Source organism: Drechmeria coniospora, chromosome 01 (assembly GCF_001625195.1).
Source record: "Drechmeria coniospora strain ARSEF 6962 chromosome 01, whole genome shotgun sequence".
Taxonomy (NCBI): Eukaryota; Fungi; Ascomycota; class Sordariomycetes; order Hypocreales; family Ophiocordycipitaceae; genus Drechmeria; species Drechmeria coniospora.
Genome location: NC_054389.1, coordinates 7,174,737 through 7,190,644, shown reverse-complemented (window position 1 = coordinate 7,190,644; position 15,908 = coordinate 7,174,737). Strand labels below are relative to the sequence as shown.

The following is a 15,908-nucleotide window of genomic DNA, read 5'->3' as shown; positions in this document are numbered from 1 at the left end:
AGCATACTTACGCACGTTGTAAACCAGGTAGGTGTCCTTACCACCCACCTGTTCGTCCCCCGCCCCTTTGTGATTTGAACCGGCGACCCAGTAATTTTCCCTTTTCCTCCCTACGTACCTAGTAGTTTGTGCCTGATGACACTCTCTGCTTTGCTCGCTGAGAGTTGGGGGCATCATCGAATAGGCCTCTCCCCCCGACTCCCCCCGACCTCCCGGAAAGGGCACACCCCCTAGCCCTCCCCTAACCCTTCCCCTCCCCAGGCTCCCGTTCCCTACTAATTTCCGTCGGCTGGTCGACTTTCCACCCAGTCGCTCGCCCCGTCCGCCTGTCCCTTTCGTTACGGCTTCTGCTCCGTGCGCTTGCTTTATCCTGAAGCAAGTATATACCTCGATACCCCCCCGTGTGCGGTAATGTGTACATTCTAGCACACTCGCATGTGCCCGTTCCGTACTCGTCCTGCTAATACCCTATTCTTTTTGCATTGTAGCCTCCCGCAGACCAAACAAAATCCGGCCCCGTTCTCCCTCTCCCTCGCTTGCCCTCCTCCCACCACCTGCCGACTCGACTCGCCTCCCAACTCTTTCTCCTCTTCACCATTTCCGTCCCGCAGCATTCGCACGACGAGAATACTCCCAACCACGCGGGCCCGTTGCATCGATTTCGCATCGTCGCGCCATTCGCATCATCCTCAAACGTCCATCATCCTTCGCAGCCATTTCTGCCGCATCTGGTTCCGCCTTCATACTGCCCATAACCCCGCGTTTCGGTCACGTATGCGTCGCGGGAGCTCGTTGAATATAGCCAACTTTTCCCGCCCAAACCTCGCTCGACGACTGCGGTGGTTCAACCGTGAGGCTATTCACAACAGCGGTTTCCGACCCCTTCCTACTTACCCTCCTTCGTTCCCCACACCCTGCATTTCTGGCCAATCAAATCGCACCAATCGCGCCAATCCCAACCCGGCCACTGTACGGAGTGCTTGGAGAGAGAGGTATTGGCCGTCAATACTGCAGTTGCAGCACCGAGTACGGAGTACGGAGCACTGCAACTAATACACCCAAACCGCTACGACGCTGCCACCTGGACGTGGAAAACGAGCGGCGCACGTTGGCACGTCCACTCACACCTTTTCTTCTGCGTACATGGATTGATTGCACGCGCGCGGCCTTCTTCACAGGACGAGACGAAATCCATGCGCCGTGATTCACCCGTACCGTCAACCCATCTATTCTCGTCCTCGAGCCCGCTCACTCGCCGCTCCTGCACGCTCACACGAACATTCTCTCCTCCGCCTGCTTGTTCCGCCGAGCATTCGCCGTCCTCCTTTCTGTGTTCTCCTCTCTCGTCGGCCTCGCCCATGTCGGATTGACTCGACTGCTCGGCTTCGTTCGCGACGCCCCCCCGATTCGTCCAACGACACGTCCCTCTCCGTTCGATTCGTTCCCTTCCTCGCCCGAGACGCGCCAACGGCCGGCCGGCTACACGGAGTCGCTGTCGTCTTGGCTGAACATGGCCGCTGCTGGCGATACGTCTCGATACGAATCGTCAGCCGGCGAACTCTCATCGCCTCCCTCGGGCTCGCTCTCGGGGCCGGCCTCGCCCTCGCACCCCAAGAAGGGCCGCCAGCGGAAGAGCAATCCGGCCATGGACCGGGAAATCGTCGTGGGCAGCAACCCGCACCAGCAGCAGTCTTCCGCACCGCCGGCGCAGGCGGCCCAACGGCAGATCACCTTCCAGCAGTACACCCAACCCTCGACGGCTGCCACGACTGCCGGCGGCCGTCAGCAAGCCCCGAAGCGCTTCGAGTTCATCGACGGCCAGTGGGTCCAGCTCACCGCCGCCGGTGTCCCCCGAAAGAAGCCTGGTCGAAAGCCCGGCACCGTCGCCAAACCTCGGCCGACGACGGCATCGACCGACGGCCCCGAGCAGCCCAAGGCTCGAAAGCCGAGGAAGCCCCGCGATGCCGACGCCGCCCCGTCCGCCTCTGCCTCTGCACCCGTCCAGCGCAAGCGCAAGGCCGCTACCGCGTCGGACGCCGACGCCGACGCCGACGCTACCGCCCATCCCCTTGCCGCCGAGGCCGCCACTCATGCTTCGTCCTCCACCCACCAGCAGCAAGCATTGGACCGTCGATGCTCTCCCAAGATGCCCAAGCGCGAGGGCTACCCCGGCTCGATGCAGAGCATCCTCAACGCCGACACACCCTCGAAGCCGACGACCAGCACCGCTCCCGTCCGCAGCAGCGGCTTGAGCTACGATCCAATCCGAGGAAACTACGATCCCGTCCGCGAAACAGCCACGCCGACGCAGCATTCGCAGTCGAGCACCCCTCGAGCCTCGGCCCAGCATGCCCGCGGCTCGCCATCCATCGCCAACATGCTCGAGCCTCAGCCTCCCGCCGTGTCGTCGTCGAATCATGCCCATCAGGGATACCGCCTCGGCGGCACCCCAGCCCCTACCCAGTCCCGCCTGCATACTCCTGCCTCGACGTCGGTGCCCCCTTCACCTCCCTACAGGCCGACGTCGACTCCCGCGCCCGCGCCCGCGCCCGCGGCTCCAGCTGCCGCGCCCGTGTCCGCGCCGGCGTCCGCGCCCTCGCCCGCACCGCACCGGGCCCCGCAGGAATCGAAGCGCGCTGCTCCACCGCTGCCACCCCTCGTCCAGCGGCCTGCCGGCAACCAGGCCGACTCGGCGACGCTGTCGAACGGTGCCGTGCGTAAGATCGACAAGTCTCACGCCGGCGTCTCCACCACGCCCAAGCCGGACGGTGCGAATCAGCCGTCAGAGGGCAGGTCCATCCTTGACTTTGGCAGGGTTGAACTGCAGGCTCCGAGCATTGTTCTCCATGTCGCCATCAAGAGCGGCGAGACCAACAAATACGTCAACTTCATGCGCATGGCCCAGGAGCAGTACGGCTGGGATGCCCTGCACCCTCGGCAGGCCGCCAACCGAGATCGGAAAGCGCGCATCGCCGCGGCGACGGCATCCCTCGAAAAGACGGAGTACGGCATAGAGTTTGTTCCCGTGTCGGAAGATGAGCTGTCGGTGGACCTGTCCGACGGCGACGGGAGTCATCCGGACAACGGCGGCACGAGCGGGCCGGATGCGCGTGCCAAGCCCAAGAAGAAGCGAAACTTCAAGGAGGACGAGTACGACGTGTACGATGACTTCGTCGACGACTCGGAACTGCTGTGGCAGGCCCAGGCAGCCGCCAGCAGAGATGGCTTTTTCGTCTACTCGGGCCCTCTGGTCCCCGAGGTGGAACCGCCGGCCGCCGGGTACGTGAAGGATTCCACCGTTTGCGCTCGCCAGATCCGATGCTAATCCAGACGCAGAAAGGAAGTCCCTCCCAAGCGAGGTCGGGGCAGCAGAGGCGGCCGAGGCAGCAGAGGATCAACCAGAGGGGGCGCCGCCGGTCGCGGAGGCGGCCCGGGGTCTCGAGGCGGCGGTGTCGCCCGCAAACCCCGCATCACCAAGTCGGAAAAGCTTCAGCGAGAGAGGGAAAAGGCCGAAAAGGAGAGTGCGGCCCAGCTGTCCAAGACGACGCCAACGAGTGGCTACGTGCTGCAACCCACGACGCCATCCTTGTCGAAAAAGGAACTGGGCTCTTGAGCGACGCATCGTCGTCTCCATGCAAGCACAACGACAATTTTCCTCATGGCCAGGAGCTTGTCGCCCAGGAAGTGGATAGACCACGGCCGTCTGGACGGCGGTTTCGGCTTGTCATCAATTTTGGCACAGTTCCGCGAGCGACGTCTTTGCCACCGGTGCACCCCTTCATCGGCACGCACGTCCGTTCCTGCTTATGGTGCAGAGCATGCGCGTCACAAGCCGTGCTTATCGTCATTCTCCCAAATCCCATGGGGTTCGAACCTAGCAGCTTGCCGACGCCGTCTCATTGTCCGACTTCAGAAGCTTGGTTGAGGACTGGTACCCATGGGTCGCCTAATTTTCTTCTTGTTCTCGTCGTGTTGTGTACGACTACATTCTGGGACGGTGTTCCCTGACGACGGTTTTCGTTTGGCGTATGGCAATGCTGGTTCGAAGTGAACTTCGCATTTGGTTGAGCGGTTTGGGCGGGGGGGCGATGCATCGATCCGACGAACCCGCCCGACTTGTATCTATTCATCATGGGGTGATTCGCGGGTGCTCGGGTGCCATACGGTTGGGAGCAACATAGTGGGATTTTAAATGGCCGTCCTTTCATGGAAGGCCAATGGACCGACGCGATAGAAGGGAGTTATGACATCAACTTGCTTTCGAGTGAGGGGGGGGGCTTCGGGGCTGAGTACGCTCCTAGTGAGAGTATGCTGTGCGAGGGAGGGGAATCGAAAGGGGAGCGGGGAGCGGACATGGGCAACGTCAAGTGCATGGTGCTGCATGGTGTGTTGGAGCTTTTGTAATCAGTCTATCAGCATTGAAATCTAATACCAAGAGATTTGGTCTTGTTTCTACATGAACTGTCCTGTCCGGTGGCGAGGGCCAACAACGATCAGGAAGAAAAGTCGTAGCAGTCGGCAATGTCTGCCTCCCTGTGCCATGCCTCAAACCCTTCCGTTTCGGCCCATCTCGTCTCCTTGCCGCTTCTTCTTGCCGCTTCTTTGCCACGAGTCTTTGGAGCAAGTTGCCCTTGCTTGCCTTCTTGCCTTCTTCGTGTGCCTTCTTCATGCCAGCCTAAACTCGGGGACTTCACCCATCTCGCTCCTCTGCTCCGCTCCAAGCTTGTAGGCGACACGCCACCGCAGCTTCACGGATTCCACCTTCTCTGACCGGTTACCCGAACGCCACACCTCGAGCGCTTGAGTGATGCCACGGCTCTGCTTGGGAGCGAGGTCGCGGCCGGACTGGGGCTTGAGTTGAAGTTCGTAGCCCTGATGGAAGGAAATGTGTTAGCATCTTTTCTGTCCAAGTTCCGACTCTACATCGCATTCAGACTCCGCAAATGTGTTGCGCGTACCTTGGTCACGGCAAGCTGAAAGTGCAGCTCAGATATCGGCTGCGCCGTCTTGTTGGTAAAGGCAAAGAGAATGTTGATCGAATTGCCGTTGGCAATGCGCTTGGCAAGAAAATCTGCCTGTAGATTTGCGTCGCTAATGTTGCTCTTGTGTTCCATCGGCAAGGCCGGCGCCGCTTCGGTCGGCAAAGACGAGGTGAAATTCCATTCGTCATCTTCAGCCCTCGGCGGCGGCGGAGGTTGCTGGTGGCTCGAAGGCAGCGGAGTCGTCGGTTTTGACCCTGCCGGTGACGTAAAGGAGGCGAACTGCGAGAAGGGTTGGGTCTGTGTGGAAATGGCACCACCTGCGCTGCTGTCTTCCGTCATGGAGGAGAGCAGGGCTGGACCGGGGACATCTACACAGGCAGGGAGGGATGAGCATAAGTACACCCGAACGCACAGATCAGATTCTGCTTTCGGAGGTCACTCACTTTGGTTCGCACCGAAACCAAGACTGATGGTGCCGCCCTGGCCGTAGGAGCCGCCAATGTCGAGCCCCAGGAGGTCGTTCTCGACGCCGTCGGCATGAGAGACGCCATCGGCGGTGCCGTTGCCGGCCATGGAATCGGCATCGAAGTCTATCAGAGACAGCTCATTGGCTGCTGCCTTGCCGAGGGAAGCCGTCTGCGACGGGGTTGGCCCGCCGGCCGCGACCTTGGCAGCGCCGTCCAAGTCGCCCTTTTTCATCAGCTTGTATCGCTCGACGGTGCGGTGTATGCTGTCGTTGATTTCGAACAGCTTGGCCACGGCCTCGTGGTCGTCCGACTCCTCCTCGCACATCTTCTGTATCTTCGGCTGGGCGTTCTGAAGAGCGGAGGCCAGCTCGCTGAACACGTCGCCCTCGACCATCTCGTCGCCCGGCTTGAAAGCCTCGAGACGCTCCTCCAGCAGTCTCGCCTTGGCTTGAATCTTGCCGACCTCCTCGGCAGCCTTGGCACGATAGTCGGTCTTGGATCGGGTGTCGTAGCCGGCCATGATCTTCATCAGCCGGTTGGCTTCGCGAAGGTCCTCGGGGGTCCCGCGACGGATGAGCTCCTGCAACTTGGCCGAGTGTGCCTCTTTTTCCTCCTCCTCCATCTCCTCGGCCGATTTCAGATTCTGGACAAGGGATTGATCAGCGGCAAGTTCCACCCAGATATTCCATCGACTCGGAGTGGACATTCGGCAGCCTTACATCGCTGGGGTTCAGAACGGCAGCGTCCTCCCGCCGGACTTCGGGAAACATGTAGCCCTTGTAGCTCAGCAGACGATGCATGTCTCTGATGAAGCCCAGATCCTCCCGATAGCGGCTCGTGTCGCAAATGGTCACGCGCCACTCCTCTATGGCCTCGAGAATCTTGGCCTGAACCCGAGTTGGCCGAATGGGGGGCCGCTCAGGGAACCTGCGGACCAGCTCATTGAGGAACTCCTTTGTGCTGATCTGAAGGTGGAAGGGGTAGCCGCAATTCTTGACGCAGTAGTCGAGCAGGCTCAAGGCGAGGAGAGCGACGTTTGGATTCCGGTGGTTGATATAGCCGACGACGGCCATCGCAGCTTCACGAGGAGTGCTACCCTTTTTGCTGTTGATGAGGTCGCAAATCTCGAGGTTGAGCGCGAGGTTGGGCTCGTAGTTTTCCGGGCTGCAGGCGCCGGCAATGAAGCGCTGCAGCTGCGAGGGAGCACGTCCAAAGTCGCCCCAGCGGTCGCTGGCTGCGGCACGGGCAGAGGCAGCTTCCATGGCCCAAACGATGATGCCGGCGACGATGTCGCTGGCGACGTTGGGGAGGTGGGATGAAGTGACCGTTTGGCGGGGAAAAGGAGGAGAGGCGAAAGTGAGCAAGCCGGTGACGGCAGGGTGGCCTACGAAGTCGAGGCAGTGACCGGAAAGGAATGCACGAGAGTAGAAGCGGCTGAGATGAAGATTCTCCTTCCGGCCAGCTCAGCGTCTGACGGGTGGTGATGGGAGATGCGGAGTAACCAACGGACAAGGTAGGTGGTACGACGGCGGCCATTCGTTAATTATTATGAAGACGGCCTATTAGCTGTTGGTTTGTAGCGAGAACAAGCCAAAGTTGAGCTCTGCAACAGTACTAGGTACCCCGCACTAATCCCATAACGACCTAATCGGTCGCTGATGTGAACCTTTACGTAAACCCAAAGAGGCAAGTACTGGGGTAGTGACACTTGATGAAGAACCAATAGTATCCAGGCACGGTGATGGATGATATGTGCAAGTCCATGTGAGTGCTTACACCTAAGTACATCTACTCCGTATGTACTCCGTACACGTGCTGTATTGAACCGTTCTATAAACGGAGTAATAAGTTCTTCGTAAGTACTAGTTAGTATACTGTAAAAGCACCAGCGGGCACGTAATCCGCAGCACAAGTACTTGTACATGCATGGAAACACTTGGTACCGCGCACTTTTATGCATTATTCTGTACCCAAAGTACTTCGTACGTACCTACAAGTACAAGTAACCAGACTTGTACTCCTTCCGTTCTTACTTACACACATACGGACTACCTACGGAGTACATGCAGGTACGTACAAGTACTTACAGTATTCCTCCTCTCAGTAATACAGAGTAATACTCGTGCAATGATAATTTCCTGGTTATTTCCTAGTTGGTAATTTTCCATCATATGATTCTCCAACCCTGTCAAGCCCAAACCACCACCACCAAAAAGCAAGGCAGCCCTCAACCATCAATACAACCGGAAGCAAATCATGGTTCGACACAAAAAGGACTTTGCTGGTCGGGGCAAGAAATCTGGCTTCCGCGGCGGTGGCCATGGAGGACCTCGGCGTCCCGCCAACGACGATGGCACGGGTGACGGCTCATCATCAAGGCCGGCCTTCAAGGCGGCCTGCTGGGATTTTGGCCACTGTGACCCCAAGCGTTGCTCCGGAAAGAAGCTCATGAAGCTTGGCCTCATGCGAGACCTCCACCTCGGCCAGCGGCACAACGGCGTCATCATCACCCCCAATGGCAAGCAAGTCGTCTCCCCTGCCGACCGCGAGCTCCTGGACCAGTACGGCGCCGCCGTCGTCGAGTGCTCGTGGGCGCGCACGCAGGAAATCCAGTGGAGCAAAGTCGGAGGTAAATGCGAGAGGCTGCTGCCCTATCTCGTCGCCGCGAATACCGTCAACTACGGCAAACCGTGGCGCCTCAACTGCGTTGAGGCTCTGGCGGCCGCCTTCTACATCTGCGGCCATCCGGACTGGGCGGAGCAGATCCTCGAGCCCTTCTCGTACGGCCACTCTTTCCTGGAAATCAACTCCAGCATCCTCAAGCGCTACGCAGCCTGTGCCGACGCGGCCGAGGTGAAGAAGACGGAAGCGGAGTGGATGGAACGGTTGCAGAGAGAGTTCGCCGAGAGCAGGGAGCAAGGTGCTGATGACATCTGGACGACGGGCAACACGAACCGCAAGCCTGCAGTTTCCTCTTCGGATGAAGAGGGTGCATCGGACAATTCCGATGACGATGGCGAATCCCCCGACAAGCGCTCGTCCGGCACGATGCCACCTCAGAGCGACCGATTCGGAGAGAGCCGGGACCCTTTTGCCATATCCGACGACAGTGATGACGATGACGATGCGATGCGGGAAATCTGTCGCAAGGTCCTCGCCTCGAAGCCTTTCTCCAACCCCCAACTCGACGACGGTGACGTCGATGACCATGATGCAAAGAAGCACACATTTTCGAGTTCGCCGCATCACCAACAGCGACAGCAGCAAGTCAAGGTCAATGTCGACCTCTTGCCGGATTCGGACAATGGTGACGGGTCTGACGGCAGTAACGCTGCCGACGACGACGATGACGACGACGATGACGACGAATTCGATAGCATTATCGAGGCCACCCCGGTGACAGACAAGATTGGCCTGGCCAAGCTCGAGAAAGAGAGGCGGCAAGCCAAGGTGACGACCAGAATGTCTGCCTCAAACGTGATATCGGCCCCGAGCAGGTGGTAAATAGTTGATTCCCAAGAAGCAAACGAATGATGACCATCGACCCAAGTCGAATCAATCTTTCTGTATGCTTCACCTGGTCGTATTTTTCCATGCGCCCCATCCACCTCGTGTATCAAGTAGTAGACAGTTCCTAGGAAAGGAGCTGAGAGACGCCAGTTGCGAACACTTGCACCTTCGTTTCGCCCATCCAAGACTATCTGCATGGCCTAATGGCTAGAATGCACCCCCGCATACTATCGCTTGATGGTGATGTGTATGTGTGCGTGTGCGTGCATGTGTATGTGTGCATGGATGCGTGTGTGTGTGTGTGCGTGCGTGCGTATGTGTGTGTGCATCATGCATGGATGGATGCTGCTCGTCCCTTACAATGTGCGCTTCTCCTTGACCTCCTCATATGTCTGGATCTGGTCGTCGACCTGAAGGTCCTCAAAACCGTCGAAGCCAATGCCGCATTCGGTGCCTTTGCCCATTTCCATGACGTCCCGTTTGGCGTGCTTGAGAGTGTCAATACGGCCTGTCACGTCAACGATTAGCTGCCAACTCGGTGGATGCAACAAGGGGGGTTCTGATTCACCGTCAAAGACAACATTGCCCTTCCGCAGCACCTTGACCCTCGATGATCTCCTCATCACGCCGTTCCTAACTCGGCAACCAGCAATGTTCTTGAAGACCCTTTTCTTGAGGTTGATGGGGAAAACTTGCAGGATATCCGCCTCGCCGGTGACGCGGTTCGAAATATTGTCGGGAAGCAGGCCTGACAAGGTGGCCTTGGCATCGTCGATGAGGTGATAGATGACGCTATGATCCAGGATCTTGACCTTGGCTTCCTCGGCACGCTGCTTGATGTGCGGCGAAATGGCGACGTTGAAGTTGATGATTACGCTACTTGACGCCGCCGCGTGGTCGACATCGGACTCGGAAATCTGTCCTGCCGAGGATCGAAGGATCTTGGGTCGAACTTCGTTGTTGCCCAACTCGAGAATGCTACCGCAAATAGCCTCAACGGAGCCGACGACGTCTGCCTTGATGGAGAAGTTCTGGTACAGAAGCCCGACCATTGCCGGGTCGGTGGGTGAAGCATCCGCTCCATCCGCGGCAGCTGTGGCCTGGCTTGCTTCGGCCGCCGCCTTTTCCCTCTGGCGTTGCTCCTGTTCGGCGAGCTGGACGGAGCTCTCCTCGCGTTTGCACATCTCCAGACGATACTCGACCGTCGACTTGGCCTTGGCTTCGTCCGGTGCCTGCAGAACCTGCTCCCCAGCTTTGGGCAGCTCTCGCCATCCCACAATCTCGACCGGTGTCCCGGGAGGCGCCTCGGAGAGCTCGACGCCTGCCTCGTTCCGCAGCACGCGAATCCTGGCCCACGAGTTTCCGGCAACGATGAAGTCGCCCGGACGCAGGGTGCCTCGCTTCACGATCACCGTTGCCGTCTTCCCATTTTGCTTCACGCTAGATTCGAGTATCCATCCCTCGGCTAGGCCGTCGGACTCGGCGCGGACGTCGAGCATCTCGGACAACGCAATGATGTTCTCCTCGAGGTCCTCCATGCCTTGGCCCGTCTTACCGCTGACGCAGACGACCTGGACATCGCCTCCAAAGTCTTCAATCTCCACACCGTGCCGGGCCAGGTCAGCCTTGACTTGGCTGACACGGGCGTCCTCCTTGTCAATCTTGTTGATGGCAACAATGATGGGTACCTTGGCAGCGGTGGCGTGCTTCAGCGCTTCGATCGTCTGCGGCATGACGCTGTCGTCCGCCGCCACCACCAGGACAACAATATCCGTCACGTTCGCCCCACGCTGCCGCATGGAAAGAAAAGCCGCGTGACCCGGCGTGTCCAAGAAGGTGATGGCCTTGCCCGACGACAGCTTCACCACAAAAGCACCAATGTGTTGCGTGATGCCACCGTGCTCCTGCGCGACGATGGATGATTTTCGCAGCCAGTCGAGAATGGTCGTCTTTCCATGGTCAACGTGGCCCATGATGGTAACGATCGGAGGCCGGACGGCGACGGACGAAGGGTCTTCGGGCGGTGGTCTGGGCCGCAGGTCTCTCTGCGAACCATTGTCGACCGTGGGTTCAAAGCCATACTCCATGGCAATGAGAGCGGCCGTGTCGCCGGTCATGATGGTGTCGGGAGTCACATTTTCGAAGCCCATCTCCTTCATGTCCTTCATAAACTGGTCGCATCGCTGCTTCAACCCCTGGGCCAGATTTGCGGCACTGATGTACTCTGGTAAGGAGATTGGGACCGCCGCGGGCTGCTGCTCGAGTTCTTGTCGTTTTCGTGCGTCCTTCTCGGCCTGGCGACGCTGCCTCTGCTCCCATCGGTGAAGGGCCTCGTCATCCCAGTCGTGATCCTCCTGGCTGAGGCGGTTCCGCCGCGCCTTGTTCGGCTTTCTGCGCTCTTTATTCTCGACCATCTTTTGCTCCTCCTCCATCTCAAAACGTGATTTCCTCCTTGGCCTCGCCGGGTCACCCGTTGGGTCCCCGCCGACTGGCGTGTTACCTTGGACAACTCGGGGATTCGGATGCCTTTCGGATGCCAGTTTACCGGTCGTTCCAATCGCAGCGGACTGGCGCCTACCCCTGATAGTTGCCACTCGACTCTCAAGCTCTCCCCAAAAGTCCTTGTCGGCCAACACTTTGTCAGTATTGAGGTTGGATTTGTCGGCCTTGGGTTCATGAGCGCTGTCCGATTTCAAATTTTTGTGCGGCACGGCCTTTGGCTTGCTCGATCGTGTTATCTCACGCCAGGTTGTGGATTCCTTCCCATGACCCTGCCCTCGATTGTCGGCTGGTGCTTTCCGGCCGTGAACAGCCCCTCCCCAAGTGTGTTGCCTCGATCCAGGGGTCCCGACTCGGTGTTGGGATTCATGCGACGTCAAGACACGCTTGCCAACCAGGTGCTTTTCGAGCGGCGTTGAGTGTGTGCCCTGCGGACCGGCTGCATTGCCAGCAGAGAAGGCATCGCGTGACGGCTCAGATGCGATCGATTGCTGCTGCGATCGGGAGGACCATGACCTCGGCGTGGGTGGGACTTTTGGCTCTCGGTTCGTGCTGAACACATCGGCAAGAACAGATCTTGACATTTGCGCTTTCTTGTCATCGAACCTGCTGCTGGTTACTTTGCGCACTTTCGCCGCCGCCATCGCCGGAGGGTTGCCTTTGTTTCCGGGAGACTCCATTCGCTGTCGTGCTTGCTGCTCATGGGGCAGAAGGCCATCGGTCAGCGGCGGCAGGCCTGATGTTCGGGTTGTTCTAGAGACAAAGGAGCCAAAGGATGCACCGGCTTGGCCGCCATATGCTCCCGGGAATCTTCCATGTTTGGGAGCATCAACGTCATCGGGTTTGTGACGCAGCGGTGTTGTCGTGAGCCACCTCACAGGCCCGAACTGCCTCAATGCCGTGCGCGATACAAGCTGTAGGGTGTTCTCAAGTTTATACGACCTTGTGCGTCCGAAAATGAGGCCGTCTCGAGCTGTTCCCATCGTTGTCAAGAGGCCTTGTCGACATGATGCACAAACGAATCTTTTTTCGCCACTCTAGATGGTTGTTAACAACCATAGCTTGCGAGCTGAAGTTTTTGCTCTTACCATAAGTGCGCGAGACCTTAACATCGCGGCGGGCGTTTCCAGACAAGAACTCGGAGGGAGCCTTCAGCTATCAGTATCAAATGTCAAGATGGACAAAGTTATTCATGGCTCGAACAACGCAAGATCCTAGCCTCATCTGCACCACCGTGCTGCCATTGACCCAATCGGTACTAGTGCGTACAAATACATGTACAGGTACATGTAATTGCGTACACCTACGCCGACTTAAGTACAAGTACATGCACAAGTACGGATACTTGTACTCCGTAGTTCTTAGGAACATACTTAAGTACTGTGCATGTGTACAACTCTACAGTACTTGCAAGTAAGTAATACTTGACACTGGGAACTACATGTGTACAAGTACAAGTGCATGCTTAAGTACTGAGATGGCTAGAAGTATCGCATGTAAATAGGTACTTAAGTACACCTACTGTAAGTACTTGATTACTTACTTGTACAATCAGGTACTCGAGTACTCCGTACGGAATACAGTACTACAGTACAAGTGGCAAATAGTAAACGATGAATGGAAGCTGACCTTGGCGGGAGGCATATGGCGCACTTGTTGTGCCTAGGCCCGTAGTGTTAGTCAGCTAATGTTGCGTGTTCGTCTCGCGGAGGAATTGGAGCTCCTGGGCGCCGAGGAGGCGCTGTGCCGTGGCGGTTAGTGGCATTGTAGCCAGGGCCCAGGCCTAGGTGCATGTGGCGTTGGCCGTTAGGCTACGTGCTAGGGACACATACAGTACAGTGCCTAGTATGTACTTACTGTAAGTACAAGTATGCGTGCAAGTACAGTACTCGACCCGTAAGTACTCTTATTACGGAGTACTACAGTACAAGTAAGTACTTAGGTATGTACAACTACTAGATGTACGGAGTACGGAGCGCAACTACAAGTACGTGAAGCACATGTCCATCTTAGTACGGTACTCTGTGCACTGCAGCCTTGTATCCGTACCTACGGAGTACTTGTACTTACAACTACTGTACTTGGTGAAATGTCGTACTTGTACAGTACTTGTAATAGCAGCATTGTTACTCCGTACTACACGACACCGCTGCTTTGGCACTTCGAGGACGATTGCACCAAGACTTTCCACACGTCTCTCCGAAACCTGAGCCACCCGTGCTGGCAAGTCGGCACCTCGAATGGCCGCAACGAAGAGGTTCGGCAGGCCGAAAAGCTCCCTGCCACCCGCCCCGTTCAAGGCACCTCCCGAAGCCCTCGGCCAGTTCATCGGCGGGCTCTCGGAGGAGCATGTTTACATCACGCACATCGACGCCAAGCCGACGTCCTTCAAGCGCAGCGTCTTTCTCGTCCCCGTGGCCATGAACCTCTTCCTCTCTCTTCTCCTCCTCTGGCGGCTGTACTCCGTCATGCCCTGGTACTGGCAGCTCGTCATCGCCGCCTTCGGCCACCCGAGCGAGGCAACCTTTCCTGCCTCGGAGTCGACGTGGCACGAGCTCGGCTGGGAGGTTGGAAAGCGAGCCATGACCATGTCCATCGACTTTCTCCTCTTCACCTTTGTCTGGCCGTGGCCCGTCCAGTTCGTCGCCCGCCGCCAATCCGGCAACCCCGTCCTCTGGCGCCGAAAAGTTGGCTTCCGGGACCGGGAGGTGTACGTTCGCCGCAGCCGCGAATGGTGCCGACCCCTCCTGCGTGACCTTTTCAAGGACACCAACGCGAGCGCCATCTTTTCCGCCCATGTTCGGCAAGTAACCACGCCGCTGCTACTGGAGCAGAAAACGGGTTATCTGCTCATGAACCGTCAGTGGGATCTAGATTGGGACGCCATGGTCCGCGCGCACTCCCTCGTCGACAAGAAGGCCATGGCCCTCGACGCCTTCAACGGAGCCGTGCTTGTGCACCACAGGGACCACGGGTGGTTGTGCTACGATATCCGGGATGAGCTGGACGCTCCCGGCGAGGGGAGTGACCAGATCGCCGCGTTTCGAGATGCCCTCGCGGCCATGGGCAAAAGCGAACTGTTCTACCGATGGGTGGAGACCGTACAGTTCGAGGCGACACGTCCGGGAGGGTTTGGTCCGGAGCAACAAGAGGCGGCCGCGACGAAGATCCGCACCATGTTTAATGCTGAAAACATCGATTTTGACAGCCTGTGGAAAGAGACGAACAAGAGCTAGGTGTCTGGCACGCACACGAGGCAGCCGAGATGAGGTATTTATCCGAAGCTTATTTGGATGAGTTCGTATCAAAGTTCCGTCGGCAAGTCGAATCCAGCCCATCGTTGCCGTAGACATGGACATGCATTTGAGGGGGAAGCAGGACAGGAACCAGAAATACTGTGATGCCTTGGAAGTCTTTATGGAAAGCATCATATCATATCATGAGATTTTTTACACGGAGAAGCGAGAGGTTCTACTGGAATTTAGTGACGGAATTTGACTTGCTCATTTCCTTGCATGTTTCCAGATATTATCCCTCTATTACTTGTATAATCCCTCTATTACTTGTAGAATCCCTTCATTACTTGCAGAATCCCTCCATTAATTGTATAATCCCTCCATTACTTGTATAATCCCTCTATTACTTGAAAAACCCTCTATTACTTGTATAATCCCTCTACCACCTTGATAATCCCTCTACTACTTTTATTATTCCCTACTTTGTGAAGTACATGTATATATATTGCGTTGGAGTGGATTCTGCTGGGAATAAAAGTCAAGAATACCAATCTCAAATACGGAGTACAATGGCTGGAAATAGTCGTCATGTCAAGCATGCCGTGTCGAGTCAGTGTGCAGTGCGTATGCATATATTCCATTACTCATGTCCTTTGATGTGAAGTCGTTCAACTCCATCCCACGGCAGCCATGCCCTCGGCAGTATTTGTGAAACACTCACGGGGAGGTATTTCGGCAGAAATACTGACCTCTCTTGGCTATATTGTTCGGTGTTTTCTCCGTCGCAACGTGCATGTAGAACGAATCCATCACCAAGTACGTCGAAGGTACGCAGGGGTTCAGAGCATACAACGACGTCTCGCGGCTTCTCACTCATCCAATTCGATGGAAACATACGGAGCAAGTACTTAGATACAAGGCAGTATTTAAAAAAAAATGCTCCCTTACTCGTCGATTACCGCAATCCCTTCCTCCGCACATGCATGGCAGGGTGGGAGCCAATGCACACGTCCAATGCACCGCCGCCTAGACCTGCGGCCTAGTTGATTTTTTGCTCCAAGCGTCCCCCACTTAATATTCAGCTTTGCACTCTCCATCATTCTCCGCTCTCCATCCTCTCACTCTCCCTTGGTTTCATCTCCCTTGCCACTTCCCACCGACCGGCCTCACACTCAACCCGAGTTGCGCAGACGTCGACTGAGCGACGAGCCAGG

The 15,908-nt window shown here is 57.1% G+C and overlaps 5 protein-coding genes across 5 annotated transcripts; 3 read left to right on the top strand and 2 right to left on the bottom strand.

Moving 5' to 3' along the window:
• Positions 1-774: 774 nt before the first annotated feature.
• DCS_01874 (uncharacterized protein) lies at positions 775-3,613 on the top strand (the record flags this gene model as incomplete). Its single annotated transcript, XM_040799205.1, has 3 exons — positions 775-969; positions 1,244-3,279; positions 3,337-3,613. The coding sequence occupies 3 exons, from the start codon at positions 775-777 to the stop codon at positions 3,611-3,613; spliced, it is 2,508 nt and encodes an 835-aa protein (XP_040660088.1).
• A 1,052-nt stretch (positions 3,614-4,665) lies between these two features.
• DCS_01873 (VHS domain-containing protein) lies at positions 4,666-6,985 on the bottom strand (the record flags this gene model as incomplete). Its single annotated transcript, XM_040799204.1, has 5 exons — positions 4,666-4,872; positions 4,959-5,350; positions 5,426-6,092; positions 6,169-6,833; positions 6,925-6,985. 5 exons carry the CDS (start codon positions 6,983-6,985, stop codon positions 4,666-4,668), a joined length of 1,992 nt encoding a protein of 663 aa, XP_040660087.1.
• A 720-nt stretch (positions 6,986-7,705) lies between these two features.
• Positions 7,706-8,953, top strand: DCS_01872 (uncharacterized protein; the record flags this gene model as incomplete). The annotated part of the gene is made up of 1 exon (XM_040799203.1): positions 7,706-8,953. The coding sequence occupies one exon, from the start codon at positions 7,706-7,708 to the stop codon at positions 8,951-8,953; it is 1,248 nt and encodes a 415-aa protein (XP_040660086.1).
• A 362-nt stretch (positions 8,954-9,315) lies between these two features.
• DCS_01871 (mitochondrial translation initiation factor) lies at positions 9,316-12,441 on the bottom strand (the record flags this gene model as incomplete). The annotated part of the gene is made up of 1 exon (XM_040799202.1): positions 9,316-12,441. The coding sequence occupies one exon, from the start codon at positions 12,439-12,441 to the stop codon at positions 9,316-9,318; it is 3,126 nt and encodes a 1,041-aa protein (XP_040660085.1).
• Positions 12,442-13,698: 1,257 nt separating this feature from the next.
• Positions 13,699-14,694, top strand: DCS_01870 (uncharacterized protein; the record flags this gene model as incomplete). The annotated part of the gene is made up of 1 exon (XM_040799201.1): positions 13,699-14,694. One exon carries the CDS (start codon positions 13,699-13,701, stop codon positions 14,692-14,694), a length of 996 nt encoding a protein of 331 aa, XP_040660084.1.
• Positions 14,695-15,908: the final 1,214 nt, after the last annotated feature.